This window comes from Trachypithecus francoisi, unplaced genomic scaffold, assembly GCF_009764315.1.
Source record: "Trachypithecus francoisi isolate TF-2019V2 unplaced genomic scaffold, Tfra_2.0 Lachesis_group10, whole genome shotgun sequence".
In the NCBI taxonomy this organism is placed as follows: domain Eukaryota; kingdom Metazoa; phylum Chordata; class Mammalia; order Primates; family Cercopithecidae; genus Trachypithecus; species Trachypithecus francoisi.
Window position 1 is genome coordinate 75,415,410 of NW_022681455.1, and position 20,595 is coordinate 75,436,004.

A 20,595-nucleotide genomic window follows, 5' to 3' on the forward strand; every position below is an offset into this window, starting at 1 on the left:
TCTTAAACAGAAATAGGGGAAGGTTGGAGTAATATGTCTAGGTTTTATGGCTGGCTTTAGGGGAGAGGGGTTTGAGTTTCCCTGACCCATCTTGGGAAAGAGGAATTGGAGTTTCTATGGCTTGCCTTGGAAGAAGAAAGTTGGGCAGGAGGTCAGAGAGCCTTTGCTCTAAGGCTCCTTCTGAGGCTTTCCAGTCTCTTTGAGTTCAAAGTACTTGCTATGCCAAAACACCATGCTTTGGGATATGGTTTTATGAGCTCCAGCAATGTAAAAATGTTAAAGGGTGCTTACAATAAGTAAAGTTTCAAGAGTTGAAGGATGGTCCTTGGCAAATTCTAGAGCTCATGCCCCCTCTAACATATGTAGACTCTAGTCATGTCCAGGTTTTTGTTGCAGTGTAGAAAGCCGGGTTCAGTGTTGCCAGATGTTTAGAATCTTCAAGAGATGAATATGTCTTAAAGATTTTATTTAGGCCAAGTGCAGTGGCTCATGCCTGTAATTCCAACACTGTGGGAGGCCGAGGTGGGCGGATCACTTGAGGTCAGGAGTTCGAGACCAGCCTGGCCAACATGGTGAAACCCTGTCTCTACTAAAAATATAAAAATTATCCGGGTGTGGTGGCGGGCGCCTGTATTCCCAGCTGCTCGGGAGGCTGAGGCAGGAGAATCGCTTGAACCCAGGAGGCAGAGGTTTTGCAGTGAACCGAGATTGCACCATTGCACTCCAGCCTGGGCAACAGAGCAAGACTCCGTCTCAAAAAAAAAAAAAAAAAAAAAAAGATTTTCTTTAACTCCTTAATGAGGAAACTGGTGAGATGTTCAAACCAGTCAAAAGAATGGACACATTCTTTCATATAGATCAGGAATATTGAAATGGATGTGCAAGTGGGGGCAGAACTGGTTTTTCCACAGGAGTAAGTTTGTGTGTTCCCAGGACAGTATTCATCTGCATGTGTGTGGACAAGAATCATCACCCATTGCTATTCAGTTATCTACAAGGAAGAATTTTTGCTTCTGTGTGGTATATGTACCTGAGAATGACCCTATGGTCTAAGAAGAATGTGTGTTCTGAGTTCCAAGCCACGGAATCACGGATGGCCAGCCTGGAGGTTCTCTCTCTTTTTTGAGACAGAGTCTGGCTCTGTTGCCCAGGCTGGAGTGCAGTGGCACGATCTCGGCTCACTGTAAGCTCTGCCTCCCAGGTTCATGCCATTCTCCTCCCTCAGCCTCCCAAGCAGCTGGGAGTGCAGGCGCCTGCCACCATGCTCGGCTAATTTTTTTCCATTTTTGGTAGACAGGGTTTCGCTATGGTAGCCAGGATGGTCTCGATCTCCTGACCTCGTGATCCGCCCGCCTTGGCCTCCCAAAGTGCTGGGATTACAGGTGTGAGCCACTGCACCCGGCTGGTTCACTCTTTATTTGTGAGGAACATCTGAACCCTTGGCCCCATCCTGTGGTACGCAGGCCATACGGGGGATCAAGGCCCTTTGGGGTTAAATTGAGGTTGCCAGATGGAGGTTGATAAGGGAAGGGTGCCATTTGAAAATACTATATAAACTGATGCTTTTTACAAATGGTAGTGGTCCTCCTGTCCAGCCCACTACCACTAGACTGCCCTGTAAGTCCCCTCAGTAAACCTGCCTCATTCTGTGACTCTGGGTCTCTTCTTCCGCCTCTCAAACATGGTGCCATCCCTACTGAAGTTAATAGGGGTGCGGCACAGCAGCTTCAATGGAAAATTATGCGTTGTCTAGACAGCACAACCTTCCAGGTTCCAGCCTTTGTCTTTGAGAAGTCTTACATAACTCTGTTAAGTTGTAGACACCTGATAGCAACTCAAAATAATTCTTGCCTATAAATAGGTAAATTAATTCTGCCCACTGGAAGGACAACTCTCAAGCCGATGGAACAACCAGTTTTGTGTCCATTTGCACATTCATTTTACATTCCTTTTTTTCCAGATAAATTTGCCCTTCTTTGACTTCACTTTTGGATTGATTATAACATCTGCTTGGTTCACTCATGTAATTAAATAAAATGTTTAACGTGTTCATTTCATAATTATGAGAATCATGACATACGTTTTTGGGAAAATTATCTTTTAATAAAATAAGCAAGTAAATAATAATCGATGGTGTACTGTGTGATGCAGAAAATGAAGCAGAGTGTTGAGGAATGCAGGACATGTTATTTTAGAACTGTTCAGGAAACCAGGGAGGCGGAGGTTGCAGTGAGCTGAGAGAGTGCCACTGCACTCCAGCCTGGGCGACAGAGCGAGACTCCATCAAAAAAAGGTGTTCCGAGAAAACCCTTCTGTGAATAAAAATGCAAGCACATAGGCGGGGCGCAGTGGCTCACGCCTGTAATCCCAGCACTTTGGGAGGGCGAAGCGGGCAGATCATGAGGTCAGTTCAAGACCAGCCTGGCCAACATAGTGAATGAACCTTAGTCTCTAAAAATACAAAAAAATTAGCTGGGCGTGGTGGCACGTGCCAATAGTCTCAGCTACTCGGAAGGCTGAGGCAGGAGAATCGCCTGAACCCGGGAAGCAGAGGTTGCAGTGAGCCAAGATGGCGCCACTGCACTCCAGCCTAGGCGACAGAGTGAGACTCCATCTCGAAAAAAATAAAAAATAAAAAAAATACAAGCACTGTGGAAGGTCAAGGTAAGAGGATCTTTTGTAGCCCAGGAGTTTGAGATGACCCTGGGCAACATGGTGAAATACAGTGTCTACCAAAAATACACAAATTAGCCAGGCGTGGTGGTACCCGGTCGTCCCACCGTTTCAGGAGGCTGAGGCGGGAGGGTTGCTTGAGCCCGGGAGGTGGAGGCTACAGTGAGCCGTGATCACGCCTTTGGACTCCAGCCTGAGTGACAGAGCAATACCCCATCTCTTAAAAAATAAAAATGCTAAAAGAAGTATTCACGTTCTGAAAATCAAATTTAACTGGGCGTCCTGTATTTTATCTAGCAACCGTATGGTGAGTGGTCTCCGAAGACCCGCACTGGGTAGAGGGGATCTGGGCTGAGATATATCCCGGCCCGCCCCGCGTGGAGGCGGGGCCTGGGAAGTGGGCGTGGCACAAGCGGCCCCGCCCCGTCACGTGCCTGCCGCGCAGTCAGCCCAGCAGAGCGCCAGGCGGCTACGGCAGCTGAGGCGGCTGTGGCGCCCGTGGCCGCGGCGTCCGGGCTGAGGCGATGGCGGCGACTGCGGTGGCGGCGGGGGCGGGGGCTGTGGCGGGAACCGAGTCGGCCCACGGTCCCCCGGGCCCGGCAGCGGCGCTGGAGCTGTGGCTCAGTGAGTAGCCTGGCAGGCCCTCGGCGCGGCCGCTGCGTCGCACGTGAGGCCTCGCTTCCCGCCTCCCGGGGCCTTGCTTCTGGGCGGGCGGCCGCAGGGGAGGCTGGCGGCCGGGTAGGGGGTCTGGGCCCTGCGCGGTGGGGATGATCTCCCAGGGGTCCCCGGAGAGAAGCCCCAACTATCCGCCGGGGCTGCGGCCCCCGTCTGCGCTCTGCCCCTCCCCCTCCGCCCCCCCCTCCCTTAGCCGCAGAACAGGACCCGGACCCCGACCCCGATACCAATGGCTACGTGACCTGCGCTTTCCCCTGCGCCAGGCACTGTGCTCACAGCGGCTCAGCCCTGCTTAATCCTCGTTCCCACCCCGAGCTGGCTTCTATTATTAACCCCACTAGGGAAGCGGGGACGTTGAGGCTTAAGGAGACGCAGTCGTGCAAGACACGCAGTCTGTTTGGAGCTGAGAAAGATCTCTATCTGGCTACCGCGTCAAAAAGAGCTTTTTTACCTCTTGTGTTTACTTTGGCCAGACTTTTTTTTTTTTTTTAAACGCATATACTTTTTTTCCCCCCCTCTAAGAGACGGGGTCTCATTATGTTACCCTGGTTAGGCTCAAATCCCTTGGCCGGAATTCTTCTGCATGTCTCTTGTAATCTTCACAGTAATCTTAGGGGCTATTATTATTTCCGTTTTACCAATGAGGGATTGAGGATAAAGAGGATAAATAATATTCCCCTTGTACCCAGCCCTGCTAGGTGCCGGGAACACTGAGGTGCATAACACAGGGTCCTTGCTCACAAAAACACTTTTTAGTGGGTACAGGCCGGTAGTCACATCACCTTACTAACGGGATTGGCGAGGAGGAGGAGGGCATTCGTTTCACCTGTTGTGGTAGAAGTTGGTTTACCTGGGGGTCGTCACAGCCGACCGCATTCCAGGCAGAAGAAACTGCATGTGCAAAAGCTGGGGACAAGAGAATGTGGAGCGCTTCGGGAACAAGTAGGTCAGTCCGCTGGAGTGCAAGGCTAAAGCGCAGGAATCCGGGAAAGGCTGCACGGCTAATTGGGGCGAGATCTTCATGAGCCTTGTGTGCTGCAGAAAGGAGTTTGTTTTTTACGAGGGCAGGGGAGCTGTTTGGGAGTTTTCAGCCAGAGAATCTGATCAAGGAAGCCTGTTAAAGGCGTCACTTGCAGCCATATGGTGCTAAATTGGGCGGAGAGGGTGAGACTTAAGGCAGGGAGAGCAGCTAAAAAGCTCTTTTGGTGGTGGTTGGGGGTCGCAGGGGGACTAAGGCAGTGGGGAGAGGGAGAAGTAATGAGCAGGCGCAGTCAGCAGCCTCGGTGCCTTGGAATGGAGACAGGGGACAAGGAGAAATCTAGGCTAGATCGCAGATTTCAGGCTCGAGGAACTGGTGGGTTACAGATGTCTGTCCTGTGAGGAGGAGCTGGTTTAGACAGAGAAGGTTGAGATGTGGAGTTTGAGGTGCTTGTGGCATAGTCAAAAAAGAGATGCCCTCTAGGCAGCTGGTTGGCACCGGAGAGGGCGAGTGTGGGATATACCGTTTGGAAGTCTGGTTCATTGGCAGTCAGCTTGCGGGAGAAGCTTGTGTATATTAGGAGCAGAGGTTTGGAGAGAGAGCGTGGGGAGCCCCAGCATTGAAGAGGCAGATGGGAAGAGAAGACTGAAGGCTGAGCAGAAACAGGCAGGGGGAGACCTGCAGGGGCACCCACTGATAGCAAAGGAGGGATGTGGTTGTAAGGTAGTTTTGCTGCTTAAAAATGGGGTAGAATGAGGAAGGAGAAGAGGAAACTTTGAATTTGGTAACCAACTAGTTTTAATGAGACGTCCTTGAGTTAAACAGTAGAGACAGAAGATAGTAGTTTTAGGAGGCAATGGAGAACAGAAGGCTTAGACTGGAGTTGCAAAAAAAAAGGACTGCTCATGCCTGTAATCCCAGCACTTTGGGAGGCCGAGGTGGCGCGATCCTTTGAGGCCAGGAGTTTAAAGACCTGCCTGGGCAACAGGGTAAAACCCCGTCTCTACTAAAACACAAAAAATAGTCATGTGTGGTTGCACACACCTGTAATTCCAGCTACTTGGGAGGCTGAGGGGGGAAGATCGCTTGAACCTTTGCGGCAGAGGTTGTGGAAGTGGAGATGAGATTGCACCACGGACTCCAGCCTGGGCAACAAGGCGAGATTCTGTCTCAAAAACAAAAAATGTAGCCGGAGTAAGAGAAAGTAGCTGCCTCAGGTGGAGGAGCTAAAAGGAGTGCTTGGGCTTGGAACTGCCCAAGGACACGGTTCTTCAACTCCAGCTTTTTTTGAAACAGAGTCTCACTCTGTTACCCAGGCTGGAGTGCAGTGGCACGATCTCAGCTCACTGCAGCTTACCCCTCCTGGGTTCAAGCATTTTTTCCACATCAGCCTCCCCAGTTCTAGCTTTTTTAAAATTTTTATTTGTCTTATTTATTTATTTATTGAGATGGAGTCTCGCTCTGTTGCCCAGGCTGGAGTGCAGTAGTGCCATTTTGGCTCACTGCAACCTCCGCCTCCTGGATTCGAGCAATTCTTCTGCCTCACCCTCCCGAGTAGCTGGGATTACGGGCACACGCCACCACAACGGGCTAATTTGTGTGTGTGTGTGTGTGTGTGTGTGATGGAGTTTCATTCCTGTCCAGGCTAGATAATACAATGGCATGATCTTGGCTTACTGCAATGTCCACCTCCTAGGTTGAACAAGCGATTCCCCTGCCTCAGCCTCCCAAATAGCTGAGATTACAGGTGTTAGCCACCACATCCAGCTAATTTTTGTATTTTTAGTAGTGACGGGGTTTCACCATGTTTGTCAGGCCGGTCTTGAACTCCTGACCTCAGGTGATCCACCTGCCTTGACCTCCCAAAGTGCTGGGGTTACAGGCATGAGCCACTGCGCCCAGCCCAGACTAATTTTTAATATTTTTTGGTAGAGATGGTGTTTTACCATGTTGGCCAGGCTGGTCTCAAACTCCTGACCTCAAGTTATCTGCCAGTCTTGACCTCCCAAAGTGCTGGGATTACAGGCGTGAGCCACCATGCCCGGCCTAATTTATTTATTATTATTATGGTTTTTTTCATGGCGTATACATTGTATTAAGCTCCAGCTTTTGGGGGCAGTGTCCCAAAGTTGCTAGATCTTCCTGTTTTTCAGGAACGACTAGAACCTATATTCTTAAGTGAAATCTCTTGGGTTTTCAGAAGTTGGCGCCGACTTTGGGCCATAATTTGGGGAAGGCCAGGCAGAATAAATGTGTGGGGAGGGTGCAGCCAGTGGCCTCCTCAGCCGTTTTTCATGAGGCTTGAATGTAGAAGGAGGGAGAAAGGGTAGCAAGAGGGAATTTAGGAGTAAAGGAGAGTGTTTTAAAAGGAGAGGGGGACATGTGAGCCCCCCTTCATGTTGATGTTCCTTTGGGGAACTGCCCCTCCCCGATTCTGGGTCCAGTGTCCCATCCATTGCAGAGGGACCTGAAGGTGCTCGGAGCCAGAGCAAAAAGGGGGGACCTGGCCTTACAGAGAGGAAGGACACCTTTTGTTTTTCCAACTGTCTGGGGAAGGAGATCAAGATGATTGCACATGCAAACAAGTTTGTCAGTGCCACCATCGCCACCTGAGTATTAGGTGCTCAAGTGGAACAGGGGACTTGAGGAAGGTGGGGAAGCATGGGGGAGTGACTGGTGAGGCAAACCGAAGGGGGCCCACCCAGACAGAGAGCTGGGTTTCTCAACCTTTGCATGAGTGACATCTTGGTCCTGATAATTCTGTGTTGGGGGGGCTGACCCGTGCACTATAGGATGTTTAGTGGCGTCCCTGGCCTAAACCCACTGGATACCAAAGCTCACACCCTTCCTCCCAGTCATGACAGCCAAAAATGTCACTAGATACTGCCACATTTCCCCAGGGTTGAGTGGGATGGGATCACTCCTACCCATCTCCCTGCTGCGATCCTGCGTTAGGACTGTGGAGTGCTGACTGGACATCAGGAATGCGAGTTGCAGTCTTCATGGCTGTATTTGTTGTTGTTGTTTTTCTTCTGGGAATAGGAGCAGAGAAGAAGTGAACGATGGGTTAAGCCAGATTTGTTGGGGATGGCGGGGCATTGGTGCTGCAATGGAGGGATAAGGGGGTCGTGAGATTGATGGTATGGCCAAGACATGGGTGTAGTTGAAGGCAAATGCGTGTGGGTCTGAGCTGGATGAAGTCACCAGGGGGTGGTGTTTGAGGAATGGCCAAGCTCAGGTCCCTGCAAACAAGGCAGCTGTATCTTTAAGATGGGAAGAGAGTAATAAAAGCTGTCCTTAGGGTTGTTGAAAGAATCAAAGACTTCAGTACACAGCAATTAAAATAGTGCCTTACTATGCTTGTAGTAAGTGCCCAAGAAGAGCCAGCTATTATTATCATTAGGCTTTCATAGCTGCAAGTAATCGAAACTAACTCATACCCATACTCACTTACCAAAAAAAGGAAAGTAAAAGAAAGTCCCAGAGTAGGGGTAGGCTTAGTCCAGGAGCTCCATGGTTCACTTCTTTGATTGAATTTTCTCTGCTTTGCTCTTCTCTGTACTGCAATCCCAGCAGAATTCATTTCTTTTCTCCATTGATTTGCAAGAGTTATTGCTCTTCTGCCTGTCGGCTTGGGTTTTGTGTCCACCTTGGAGTCAGCATGACCCAGGGTCATGAAATATGAAGATGGCCAGACCTGGGGTGGGGTGTGGTGGGGTACAGTACCCAACCCAGAGCCAAGGGTGGGGAAGGTGAATGGGGGACCTAGAATTGAGGAGAGGGGTTGTTCCCAGAGGAATATCAGGAAGCTGTTACCAGAATCTCATGCCTTAAAAATACAAACAGCAGCGCCTGTGCATTCTGTCATTCGGTTCTGCAGCCTTTTTTTCCACTTCATGTATTTTGGTCATTGTTCCACATGACTGCAGATGTAGTCACCTTGTTCTTTTAAATGAAAAGCCTTAGACGCCCTGTTGTATGGGTGTCCTAGGATCCCTTTAACGGGGTCCCTGTTGGTGGACATCTTAGGTGTTGCTAGCCTTGCGCTATTAAAAACAGGACTCCTCTTGGACTCTGGGATTCTAGCTCTGGTAGTGCTGCCAGGGAGGCCATGGCTTAGTAAAAGTTGGGTGCTCAGTAAATCTGTTTCTTCCTTCCACTTGGAATGATGTGTAGGACATTCCCATGCTGGGTCTTGGAGGTTTTCACACGTGCTGAATTGGATGATTGCCGGACTCTTGGGGTCCACATGTTCCTCCTGGGGAAGGAGTCCCCCTGCAGCGTGGACTGCTGAAGGATTGCATTCTGCTCCTTGGGGTGACCGCTTCCCCACAGCATTGGGGCTCCCCTTGCTAGCACAGGCAGCTGCTGGTGCCAGAGTCATGACCCCGGTTGGTTGGCAGCTGACTTGGAATGGTTTGGCTTCTGAATTAGTCAATCTTAGATGAGCCATTTCACTCACAGCTGGAGGTCTCAGCTGTTTTCTTAACACCTCTGGCCCTGTAGCACGCTTGAAATGAATCATACAAACACTGCTTATAGTGAGGAAATACATGGCAGCAGTGTTATTTCTCAGCACCCCTCTGTCCTGCTCAAGTGCCAGCTATAAATAAACCACCTTGGAGTCTGGGATAGCCCAAAACAGAGAGGGCATCCTTTGAATTTCTCCCTGGCCATGCCCTGTCTGGCCCCTAGCTAGTCCTTGGAGCAGATTGGTATCAAACCAACCTGCAGGGGTTGCTGTGGCCTGGTCAGACCCAGCTGCTGGCCCCCTGGGGGTCATTTTTTGGATCTGCGCAAGTCCTCTGAAATAGTTTGTGCAGGCTGGGATTATGTGTTTATTTCAGACTGAGATAGCCATCTCCCCGTGTTATCAGTATGTCCAGCCAGCTGGCCAAACACTGTCTAGCAAAAGAGGAATCATTCATTCAGTAGGTACCTGCCAGCAACTCTTCTAGGTGCTGGAGCCTATGAGAGTGAATGAGACAGGCCTCCTTTTTGCCTTCAAGGAGTTTATGAGCACGAAGATCAAGCTCGCTTCCAAGAGAGGCCCTAACTTTGTCAAGGAACTGAAGACCTCACCCGAGAGTGGTTAGAAACACATCCAGGCTGTGGAGCTGGACCAGCCTGCAACTGAATTTTTGTTTCTGCCATTCCCTTGCTTTGTGGCTGGGTAGGTTTCATCATCTGTAAAATGGTGTAGATGTTTGTGCCACCCTGGATTCTGAGGACATCTGGCATGGTACCTGGCCCATAGTCAGTACTTTTTCTTTTTCTTTTTTTTTTTTTTTTTGAGACAGAGTTTTGTTCTTGTTGCCCAGGCTAGAGTGCAATGGCATGATCTCGGCTCACTGCAACCTCCGCCTCCTGGGTTCAAGCAGTTCTGCTTTAGCCTCCCAAGTAGCTGGGACAACAGGTATGCAGCACCACGCCTGGCTAATTTTGTATTTTTAGTAGAGATGGGGTTTCTCTATGTTGGTCAGGCTGGTCTTGAACTCCCAACCTCAGGTGATCAGCCCACCTCGGCCTCCCAAAATGCTGGGATTACAGGCATGAGCCACCGTGCCTGGCTTCATAGTAGGTACTTTTTAAAATGACAATGATCACCGTGACTTTTGAGCCATGATAAATCTTTTTGTTTTCTTCCCCGCCGCAGGATAATCCATTTTCCTTTTATTCATTATGCAGTGGGGCTAAAGTGCAGGGCACAAAGGCTTTTACACAAAATTTTAAGTTTTTATGTATAGGTTTTCATGGAAATTTAAACATTTGACAGTGATAGGGATAATAACCCATCATAAGTACATTATCACTAGGTTTCAGCAACTCTTTATTTTGCCATTTATTTTCAACTATCAATCCAAATATTCTAGAAGTATTTTAAATCAAATATACAATATCATTAATTTTGGAAAAAAGTAACTATATCTGACAAGTAAAGATAAAAAAGAAAATATCATTGTCACAACTAATACAATTTTTAATATATAAAATAGATAAAATTGTGTATTCACCAAAGAGTAGACTCTACAACCACTGAAGGCTTTGCATGAAATGTTTTGACATGGTTCATCTAATATTTCATCTTCAGACACAAAAAATCAATACATGAAAATATTTAATTACATATAAAGGGCCATCGACTATGGTTGGAGGAGGAAATTGCAAATCAACAGTGGGATATTCCAAACCACTGTATTATGAAAGGAAACGCAAGAAAGAAAATAGGAATTCCTATTGTTCATGATGAAAGGAAAGGTAACTCCTAGAGAGCCACTCCCTCACTTTGCCATATTCAGATGTCTAGAACAAGGCACAGGTCTGGCCATATCCAAGGAAAGGTGAGGATTCAGGGTATAACAAAAGATAGCAGAGATCATGGGGTGTCTTAGGATTCTGTCCCCCACATCCACCATTGCACAAAAACTTAACCTAACATCTCACATTGGTGGGGATCTGGTGTTCTTGTAAGAAAAAAAGAAAGTCTCAGAAAATGTTTCCCTTGTAGACTCTGGGGCAGTTGATCCTCAGCACTTTCTATTTTGGAAGCCAGAAAATTCTTTCTTGGTTGAGAAGGGGGGCAGTCCTGTGCACCATAGGATTCCCATTGTTGACTGCATGTCAGTGGGTGCCACCAGTTATTAAAACCAGAAATATCTGGGCAAACTTCCTCAGGATGCAGAAGCTGCTCCCGTGAGAACCACTGCTCCTCTCCATATGTGAACAGACTGACAGATGCAGGCAGCACCAGCAATCTCTTGAACCACTGAGGTGCACTGGAAAATGTGAGTCGCAGTGTGTCCCTGTGTTAGAATTATTAAGAGGCTTTTGTTTTGTTGACAAGTGCTGAGACCATGCAATGCACCACGGCAATATTAGCTGGGAAAATGATCTTTTCATAAAGTTTTGAACCCAGATGTTCCTTCTTTGTTGTTTTCCTGGAACGGGGTAAATTCAGTTTTCACTTCCATAGCTCCCCTAACAATCCCAAGGCCAGGTCTTTTACTGCTTCCCTAGGTGATGTGACCATTATCAGCCTGGGGGAAGATGAGCTGATTTCATCTCTTATCGGCCTGGGGGAAGATGAGCTGATTTCATCTCTTCCTTTATAACCATGACATGGGGGCCTCATTTCACATGCACAGATTCCCTCCAAAGACTAGATGAGCAGGCCTGAGCCACCCTGGTGCTTGAAGTAGTGACAGCCTTGCCCCGATGCCACTCTCTCTTCCCACCATTGTTGAGTTTTGGGCCATCATGCATTCAGTGCCTCAGTGGACAGAGAACCAAACCCAGGTGCTCTCACAAATCTGGAGCCAATTAAAGTTTTTTGGACTCCAGCTCAGCTCAGACCACTGTCACCTGCTAGGGACTGTGGACACCACTGGCACCTGCTTGAGACTATGGGTGACTGTGGACTCTGAGCAGGGATGTGCTGTGTCCATGTGACACTCCTTCTCCCCAACAGTTGTTCAAGAGGGTGGTGCCCTAGGAATGCCATCTGGACCCAGTGGAACAAGAAGGGCAGAAAGCACCTGGCACCCACTGTTCATACCACTGTCACCCAGTTCCACAATGTGGCTAACGTGAAGATGTTTCCTCTCGATGAAAATCTAAACAACAACAACAACAACAACAAAAAGAAAATCCTAATTTTGTTGTTTCTCTCAGCAGAAGTGATATTTTCTAGTCTTTACAGTTGAGAAGTTCAGGATTTTATAACGTTAATTTCTCTCTTTAAGATGGCATTAGTGCACCGAATACCAATGAAATTCATGCTGATAGCCCTTGTCATAGCAGCGGCATGTCGATGCAAGTCTTTGTATTCACACAGCGGTGACACAGCCTCCAGTTCCCGTGCTTTATCTTTGTGAAGAAAACTAAATAGAAAATACAGGTCATGGTCATTTGCCAAGGCATGCAGGTCGAAGTAATATTTTGTATAAACACTGACAGACACAGGAATATTAAACTCAAGTGGCTCCAAAAAACACTTCTCCATCTTGCTCATGTTCTCAACTGCCATGTCCTTGGGATTCTGGCTGTCATCCACACTCCACAGACCATGAGTTCTCCAAATCTTGGAGGCAAGAAACATGGCTCCGAGGACAAACCTTTTCCAATTAGTAGGACAAAGATCGATGTTAGCATTAAAAGTCATTGAATGTACACCAAAGCTACGACTGCACATGGAGCTGTTTTATGACTTGAAAAAGAGTACAGAAATATCTGAAAGTACAGTTGCGTTTGGGATTATGCTCGAAGGATTTGCCTGGAACCTTCTCTTGTGAAAGTAGATATATTGGCTTGTCAAAAATTGCCACAGATCTATTTGCGTATCTGTGCTTTATATTGTAATACATTGCCAAAGTCACACTTTCTAATGTGTGTCTAAGATCAGGCTGGCTGACTGCTGTTATCTAGCAGTATGGTGGAACAAGAGCTGTATTTTCTATCAAGATGCCATGGAGGTATATAATATAGGTGAGAGCTCCTCCTCTTTTCCTGCACACTGTTTTGATATTTTCTCAAAAAGAGCGTGCTTTCCCTTGGATGGTCAGAAGCAAAATACTTGGGCATCTCCTGGTCGCTGATGTGCTGCAGGTCATGGCCCTCACAGGCTCCTAAATCTGGCTAGGCAGGCTCCATAGCAGTGGGGTGTGGCACTACTGCCACCTCCGCCTCCATGATGTTATAGCTGCAGGGCGGTTCTGCCCACCGCACCCAGCACTGGCTTTGCTTGGGGCTGGCATTGGGGAGCAGCATGTTCCATCTGTTGCACCTCTGCTCCTCTCTGCCTTGGCCTGCACCTTTGTTTGATGCTGCCTCGTAGATGTCAGCACTGCAGGACAGCTCCCCAGAACCCCTGTGCTGGCCCCACTTGGGGCTGGCATTGGGAAACAGCATGTTCCATCTGCTGTGCCTCTGCTCCTCTCTGCCTTGGCCTGCACCTCTGCTTGCCACCACCTCATAGATGTCAGAGCCGCAGTACAGCTCCGCAGACCCCCTGGGCACACCCTGCCTGGGGCTGGCGTTGGCACACAAGCGACAGCTCAGCGTGTTCCCCATGAGGCAGCTGGGCTCCTGGCTCCTCTCCTCTCCCGCAACTTGGGCCTTCCCTTGCTTCCAAGTCTGCAGAGCTCAGCCCTTCCACCTCTTCCTAGCAAAGGCACGCTGACAGGGCCAGCCCCTGGCTATGGGGCTGCACCCCACCAGCAGCCCGCACCCCGCCTCATCCGCCTCCCCTGAGCTGACTTGTCTACAAGGGTCCCTTGGGAACCTGTTTGGTTTCTTTAGAATGGGTCTAGATGCAGCAAGCCTGAGAGCTGTGATTGCGGAGAAGAGAGCGCACAGAGGGAGCTCTTCCTCCTTCCACTGCTTCCCACCTACTGAAGGAGGTTGCTCTGCCAACCTCCAGAGCTCCCTCCTGGTTCCCAGGAACCAATCAGGCCCAGAGTACCCTCCACGCGCCCCCGCCCCCATTGTGATGTGAGAGCCTAGGCACTCACCAGGCCCCGCCCTGCAGGTGGCCCAGCCCCTACCTTTCATTCAATTGCTGGCTGCTGGGAGCTTTCAGGTTTCTCCAATGTGAGGAACATCTTACAGTTTCAACAAACGAAGAGGCCTATGTAAAAGAAAACCAAGCCAGGCACGGTGGCTCACATCTGTAATCCTAACACTTTGGGAGGCTGAGGCGGGTGGATCACAAGGTCAGGAGATCAAGACTATCCTGGCTAACATGGTGAAACCCTGTCCCTACTCAGGTGATATGCCTGCCTCGGCCTCTCAAAGTGCTGGGGTTACTGATAAATCTTGATTGAGTCCTCATGATACAAGTTCTAGCAAATAAGAAAGAAACCTTACATTTTGTAAATTATTTTGCTGTTTGGCCTTGGTTAAGGGTTTGAAACGTAATTTAACCTCAGAGATTTTTTCTTTCTTTAAGAAAGCTGGTGTCAGCTGGGCACGGTGGCTCACGCCTGTAATCCCAGCACTTTGGGAGGCCGAGGCGGGCGGATCACGAGGTCAGTAGTTCGAGACTAGCCTGGCCAATATAGTGAAACCACGGCTCTACTAAAAATACAAAAAATTAGCCAGGCGTGGTGGCAGGCACTTCTAATCCTAGCTACTCGGGAGGCTGAGGCAGGAGAATCACTTGAACCCGGGAGGTGGAGGTTGCAGGGAGCCAAGATGGTGCCACTGCACACCAGCCCGAGTGACAGAACGAGACTCCATATTAAAAAAAAAAAAAGCTGGTGCCCATCAGTGCTATGTCTCTTTCACTTGGCAGCCAGAGAGGAGTGAGAAGCCTGGATTCTGTGAGGGGAGTTTGGGTCATGCCTCCTGTTCTTTCCCCGCCTCCCCCTGTTCTCTCCCTGCCTCTCCTGTTCTCTCCCTCCAGGTCGAGTCACATGCGAGGTCAGAATTCTTTTGAAGTGTCAACTTTGACCTTGTAGTGAACTGAAACAGAAGCTTAAATGGTATAGACTTTAGGTGATTCAGACATAGTCGCTGAGAATCACTGGTTTAAATAATTTATTTGATGAGTTTCTATTTTGTACCTATGGCTAAGGCACTGTAAGGAAGATATGGTTTCTGCCCTCAAGGTTTCATTCTCTCTAGGTAGGACAAGACATGTATACATATTACAGTAAAAGCCAGAGACTGTACATAATAATGAACAATTATCCTTTATAGACCTCTTACTGCATGCTGCTCTACTAAGCATTTTGGACACCTCCTTTAAATCATATGACAGTCTCATGAGGAAGGTACTATTTTCCCTATTTCATTTTTTCATTTGGAAAGATGGGGCCTCACTATGTTGCCCAGGTTTGTCATGAACTCCTGGGCTCAGGCGATCCTCTTACCTTAGCCTCCCAAAGTTCTGGGATTACAGGCATGAGACACTGTGCCCAGACTGTTTTTATTATTATTTTTGAGACAGGGTCTCATTTTGTCCTCTCAGGCTGGAGTGCAGTGGCACAATCATAGGTCACTGCAGCCTCGACCTCCTGGGCTCAAGTGATCCTCCTGAGTAGCCAGGACTGCAGGTGTGTGCCACCATGCCTGGCCTTTTTTTTTTTGGAGACGGAGTCTCGCCCTGTTGCCCAGGCTGGAGTGCTATGTCGCGATCTCAGCTCACTGCAACCTCCGCCTCCCGGGTTCAAGCGATTCTCCTGCCTAACCCTACTGAGTAGCTGGGACTACAGATGCATGCCACCATGCCCAGCTAATTATTTGTATTTTGGTAGAGACAGGGTTTCACCGTGTTGCCCAGACTGATCTCCAAGTCCTGAGTTCAGGCAGTCCGCCCTCCTCGGCCTCCGAAAGTGCTAGGATTAAGGCGTGAGCCACTGTGCCCAGCTGTCTAATTTTTTTAAAAAATTTCTGTGGAGATTGGGTCTCGTTATGTTGCTCTGGCTGGTCTCAACCTTCTAGGCTCAAGCAGTCCTCCTGTCTTGGCTTCCCAGAGTGCTGGGATCATAGGCATAAGCTCCAGTGCCTAGCCCTATTTTATTTTATAGTTGAGGAACTAAGGCTCAGAGAGTCCAAGTACCTGTGACTAATAAGGAGTGTAGCTGGAGATCCCTATTGGAGAAGGGGCAGATAAAATTCTGTTCAGAGGAGGAGGAAACAGCTTTTGTTTTATGGGGATGGGAGATAAAAAGATCAGAGAAGTCTTTAGGGTGGAATGTGAATTGGGACTCAAGGGTAGATAGGATTTTAAGATACAGAACATAGGGAGAGGGCTTTGGGGGAGTGGGGAGGAGAATATAGGAATCACTGATCCTTCCCTCGCCCTTGTGTTCTCTCTTCACTTAGAATGGAGTCAGTGGGCAGGAAGATGGTAATTACCTGTTTGATGACTCTCCCTATCTGGATACATGACTTCCACGTGACATAAATGTGACTGCAGTCAGGAAAAGTTCAACTCTGTGCTGTGTTGAGTAATCAGAGGGAGAAGCAGTGGGGCTGTTGTAGCGGGAGGGAGTTTTCTGCAGGAGCTGGAAGTTCAGACGGGTCTGTAAGAATATGGATAGGGCACTGAGAGGCACAGAGCAGACACTCCGGCCAGGAGAATAATAGTATCAGAAGTACTGCCCCGAGAAGCAACACCTCATTTCCAGAGCCTAAAAGAGCTGCTCTGTCAGAACTAGTACAGTTTCTCATCAGAGCAGCTGGTCAGGCCGGGACTGGATGGCCAGAGGGGAATTGGAAGGGTTGTTGTTTTGTTTTTTTGTTTTTGAGACAGGGCCTTGCTCTGCCGTCCAGGTTGGAGTGCAGTGGTGTGATCTTGGCTCACTGCAGCCTCAGCCTCCCAGGCTCAAGCAGTCTTTCCACTTCAGCTTCCTGAGTAGCTGTGACTGCAGTCACATGTCACCATGCCCAGCTAATTTTTTTTTTTTTTTTCTGAGATGGAGTCTCGCAACAGCCCTTGCTGAGTGCAGTGGTGCCATCTCAGCTCACTGCAACCTCCACCTCCCGGGTTCAAGCAGTTTTCCTGCCTCAGCCACCTGAGTAGCTGGGATTACAGGAACACTCCACCACGCCCAGCTAATTTTTGTATTTTTAGTAGACACAGTGTTTCACTATGTTGGCAAGGCTGGTCTCAAACTCCTGAATTCAGGTGATCTACCTGCCTCGGCTTCCCAAAGTGCTGGGATTACAGGCGTGCACCATCGTGCCTGGTCGTAATTTTTTTAAATGTTAGTAGATACGTGATTTCCCCATGTTGCCCATGCTGGTCTCAAACTCCTGGGCTCAGTTGATGCACCTCAGTCCCATGAAGTGCTGGGATTACAGGTGTGAGCCACCACGCTGCCATTAGAAGTTTTATGAACGGGCAGGATTGTATTCCTTCTGGTGGCGTGTTCTTGTCTTCCTGTTACACAGTTGAGACACTTCCAGGGGGCCTCTCCTCTGTCTCCACTGGTCGCAGGCCAGGTGGGGGCATCCCAACTCGGGTGTGAAGACAACACCCGGGCCAACCTCTGCATTAAAAGTGAAGCCGCTTTCAGGGGAATAACTTGTCAGGTAATTTTTTTTTGAGACAGAGGCTCCCTCTGTCTCCCAGGCTGGAGTGCAGTGGTGTGATCTCGGCTCACTGCAACCTACGCCTCCCAAGTTCAAGTGATTCTCTTGCCTCAGCCTCCCAAATAGCTGAGATTACAGGCATGTATCACCATGCCAGCTAATTTTTTTGTATTTTTAGCAGAGACGGGGTTTCATCATGTTGGTCAGGCTAGTCTCAAACTCCTGACCTCAAATGATCCCCCCACCTCAGCCTCCCAAAATGCAGGAATTACACGCATGAGCCACTGCGCCCAGCCAGCTTGTTCTTTAATTTGCTGGTTTATTCAATCAGCAAATATTCAGTAAGGGCATATTATGTGCCCAACGCTGTGCTGGATGGTGGTGGGCAGCGCAGGCACAATTCTTCTCCTTCCAGCTGTCTGCCCACTGGTCCAGTCCTGTAGATCTGTGTTAAGACAGCCCTTGGCCACCGTGTGTATGGGGAGGGGTGTAAATTTCTTCTTCTTATGCATTTTCTATAACTTTATTATTTATTTGACAGACAAAGCCACAGACCCAAGCATGTCGGAACAGGATTGGTCAGCTATCCAGAATTTCTGTGAGCAGGTGAACACTGACCCCAATGGGTAAGGTGACTTACACATAGTTAACTCTGGGGGCACCCCACATTGAGTGTAGGCCTTTGTCTCTCAAGACTGTTTTAGGGTTAAGCTTTCTAGGCAAGGCTTGGTGGCTCATGCCTGTAATCCCAGCATTTTGGGAGACCAAGGCAGGAGGATCGCTTGAGCCCAGGAGTTTGAGACCAGCCTGGGTGACAGAGTGAGACCGTGTCTCAAAAAAATAGAAATACAGTCAGGCCGGCATTCATGCTCTCATTTTCCCCCATAATCCTGAGAACGTTATTTTTCTAAAATTAGCAAATTCATGTGGGGGAAAAAAAACACAGGATAGCTCATTTGCAACTAGCAGTTATTAATTTTAAATAGTGTTATAAAACACTAATGCTGAGGAGAACTCTGAATGTTACTGATAGAATATAGACATGTTATCTAATTAAAAGAGATCTGTGTATTCTCCACCATTTAAATGTAATCTTAAGAAAAAGGAAAGGGGGAAGGTTTTATTGAATTCTGTTTCTACAGCATCTGGATAGGACCTGAAGACTCAGAATCAAGTGAGTCATCCAGATGTTTTGTTTTTGTTTTGTTTTGTTTTCTATTTTTTATTTTTTCTTGAGACAGAGTCTCACTCTGTCACCCAGGCTGGAGTGCAATGGTGTGATCTCAGCTCACTGCAACCTCCACCTCCTGGGTTGAAGCGATTCTCCTGCATCAGCCTCCTAAGTAGCTGGGATTACAGGCACGTGCCACCACACCTGGCTAATTTTTGTATTTTTTTTAGTGGAGATTGGGTTTCACCATTTTTGCCAGGCTGGTCTCAAACTCCTGACCTCAGGTGATCCACCTGCCCTGGCCTCCCAAAGTGCTGGGATTACAGGCATGAGCCACTGTGCCTGGCCCATCCAGATGTTTAATCTGTGTGGTGTCGCGTATTTGACCAGTTTGAACCCAGAGTTTGATCGCACTTTCTGCTCTAGCATTTCCTGGGCATTTATCACAGCCATGCAGGGCCTGTGCTGCTCTGGCTATGCATGGGACTGGGCTGGGACTGGAAGCTTGGAGTTTGGGGGCTGGGGGTTGGCTGAGGGGAGGGCAGTATGCCCTGGGCAGGAGGAGGACCTTGCGTGCTGTAGGTGCAACCAGGGTGGGTGGGAGGTGGCCCTCTCCAGGGCCCCTGCGTGGGCTGTTTGTCAGGCACGCTCCACCTCTGCTTTTGGACACCAGCCCCTGGAAGAAAAGTGACTTTACTGAGTATGCTCAGCCACTTGGGTTAGTTTCTTCTTGCGTGCCCAGAGTCTAGGTCTTTTTGTTTCCCTGTAGCCCCACACATGCGCCCTGGCTACTGGCCCACAAGATCCAGTCTCCGCAAGAGAAGGAAGCTCTTTATGCCTTAACGGTGAGTTTGGCTTACCTTGTAGCCTAAGCTTTCCTGTCCTTGTGCTATAGAGAGCTGAGAGGCACTTTGCTTCCACCCAGATCCTTTCCGTTGGGGCAGGGAGCCTCCTCTGAGAGGTTCACCTTCACAACAGGTTGGAGGAGGGAGTTCTGGGCCAGGGTCCCCACCCTTCTTCTCTTTCTCGTCTGTTTTTTTCAGGGCAGCATTGAGTCTACTGTGGGAGAAGGAAAGGAAGGTTTTCTTTCATATGCCCTTCTTAGACCAGGGCTGGCAAGTTCATGTGCCCTGTCTAAAGAGGGCACCTCTAGCACAGGGCCCACTGACTGTTGGCAGGTATGAGTATGGGCTCAGGATTGCTAGTTTAGGTCTTTGTATATGTTTGAGAGTTTAGATGTTGGTGACTACTTTGCAGTGTTGAAAGCCACAGTATGGACCAGAGGAGGGGTCTGCAGGCCCAGCTAGCCTCTTGAGTGCCAATGGGTGACATCTGGCTGGTCTTGGGCACTGGATACTGGATTTCTGCCTCTGGGGAGGAGTTGCTTCTTGAGCCACTTTCACTCTCAAAAGGTCTCCTTAAAGATGGGGTGACCTCAGGGTTTGACATACACCACTAAGCTCTTTCCTGGGCATAAACGTCAGGCAGTTATAGCAAGATTGAACAGGGGACATTTTTTTCTTGATCTGAAAAAGTCCTCTTCATCAAAACTTCAGTGTCCTCATAGGCTTGAGGCAGGGTTAGCCGTGGTTCCAGCGCAGTCTCCAGCAAGTGGTTACCAGCCTGGAGGGGAGCCCTTGGGACCACTGGCTTTCCACCTTCTCACGGGGGTCCTGTGTCTATGCAGGTGCTGGAGATGTGCATGAACCACTGTGGGGAGAAGTTCCACAGCGAGGTGGCCAAATTTCGTTTCCTGAATGAACTTATCAAAGTGTTGTCCCCAAAGGTGAGTACCTGAACTTGGCTCTGCCCACTGTGCTGCACCTGCGCCTGCCGTCAAACTCCTGGTGCCCTCCTCAGGCCAGAGGCAGGCCCACACATGGACAAAACCTGCTCCTGTCTGTGAAAGTGCTCTTCTCTCCAAGCTCTAGGAAGAGGCTCTGCTCATCAGCTGACCCGTGCCCCTCACTGTTAGCGTTTTCACATTTCCCCTGTAAGAAGGCCATGGAGACATGTGGCCTAGAGGAGATGAGGAACTCCCGCTTGGAGGCACAGGTTC

The 20,595-nt window shown here is 48.9% G+C and overlaps 1 protein-coding gene across 2 annotated transcripts in view; it reads left to right on the forward strand.

Annotated features, from left to right (window-relative positions):
- Nucleotides 1-3,103: 3,103 nt before the first annotated feature.
- The window catches only part of GGA2 (golgi associated, gamma adaptin ear containing, ARF binding protein 2), a 47,445-nt gene continuing 29,953 nt past the window's right edge, over nucleotides 3,104-20,595 (forward strand). The window contains exons 1-5 of one of the 2 annotated variants that reach the window (XM_033217753.1): nucleotides 3,162-3,297; nucleotides 11,003-11,112; nucleotides 17,907-17,991; nucleotides 19,306-19,381; nucleotides 20,224-20,322. In XM_033217753.1, the coding sequence (XP_033073644.1) occupies nucleotides 17,927-17,991; nucleotides 19,306-19,381; nucleotides 20,224-20,322 (240 nt within the window). In that variant the 5' untranslated portion in view covers nucleotides 3,162-3,297; nucleotides 11,003-11,112; nucleotides 17,907-17,926. Of the gene's footprint in view, nucleotides 3,298-11,002; nucleotides 11,113-17,906; nucleotides 17,992-19,305; nucleotides 19,382-20,223; nucleotides 20,323-20,595 lie in introns of both variants that reach the window. The other variant, XM_033217752.1, reaches the window with a different exon arrangement.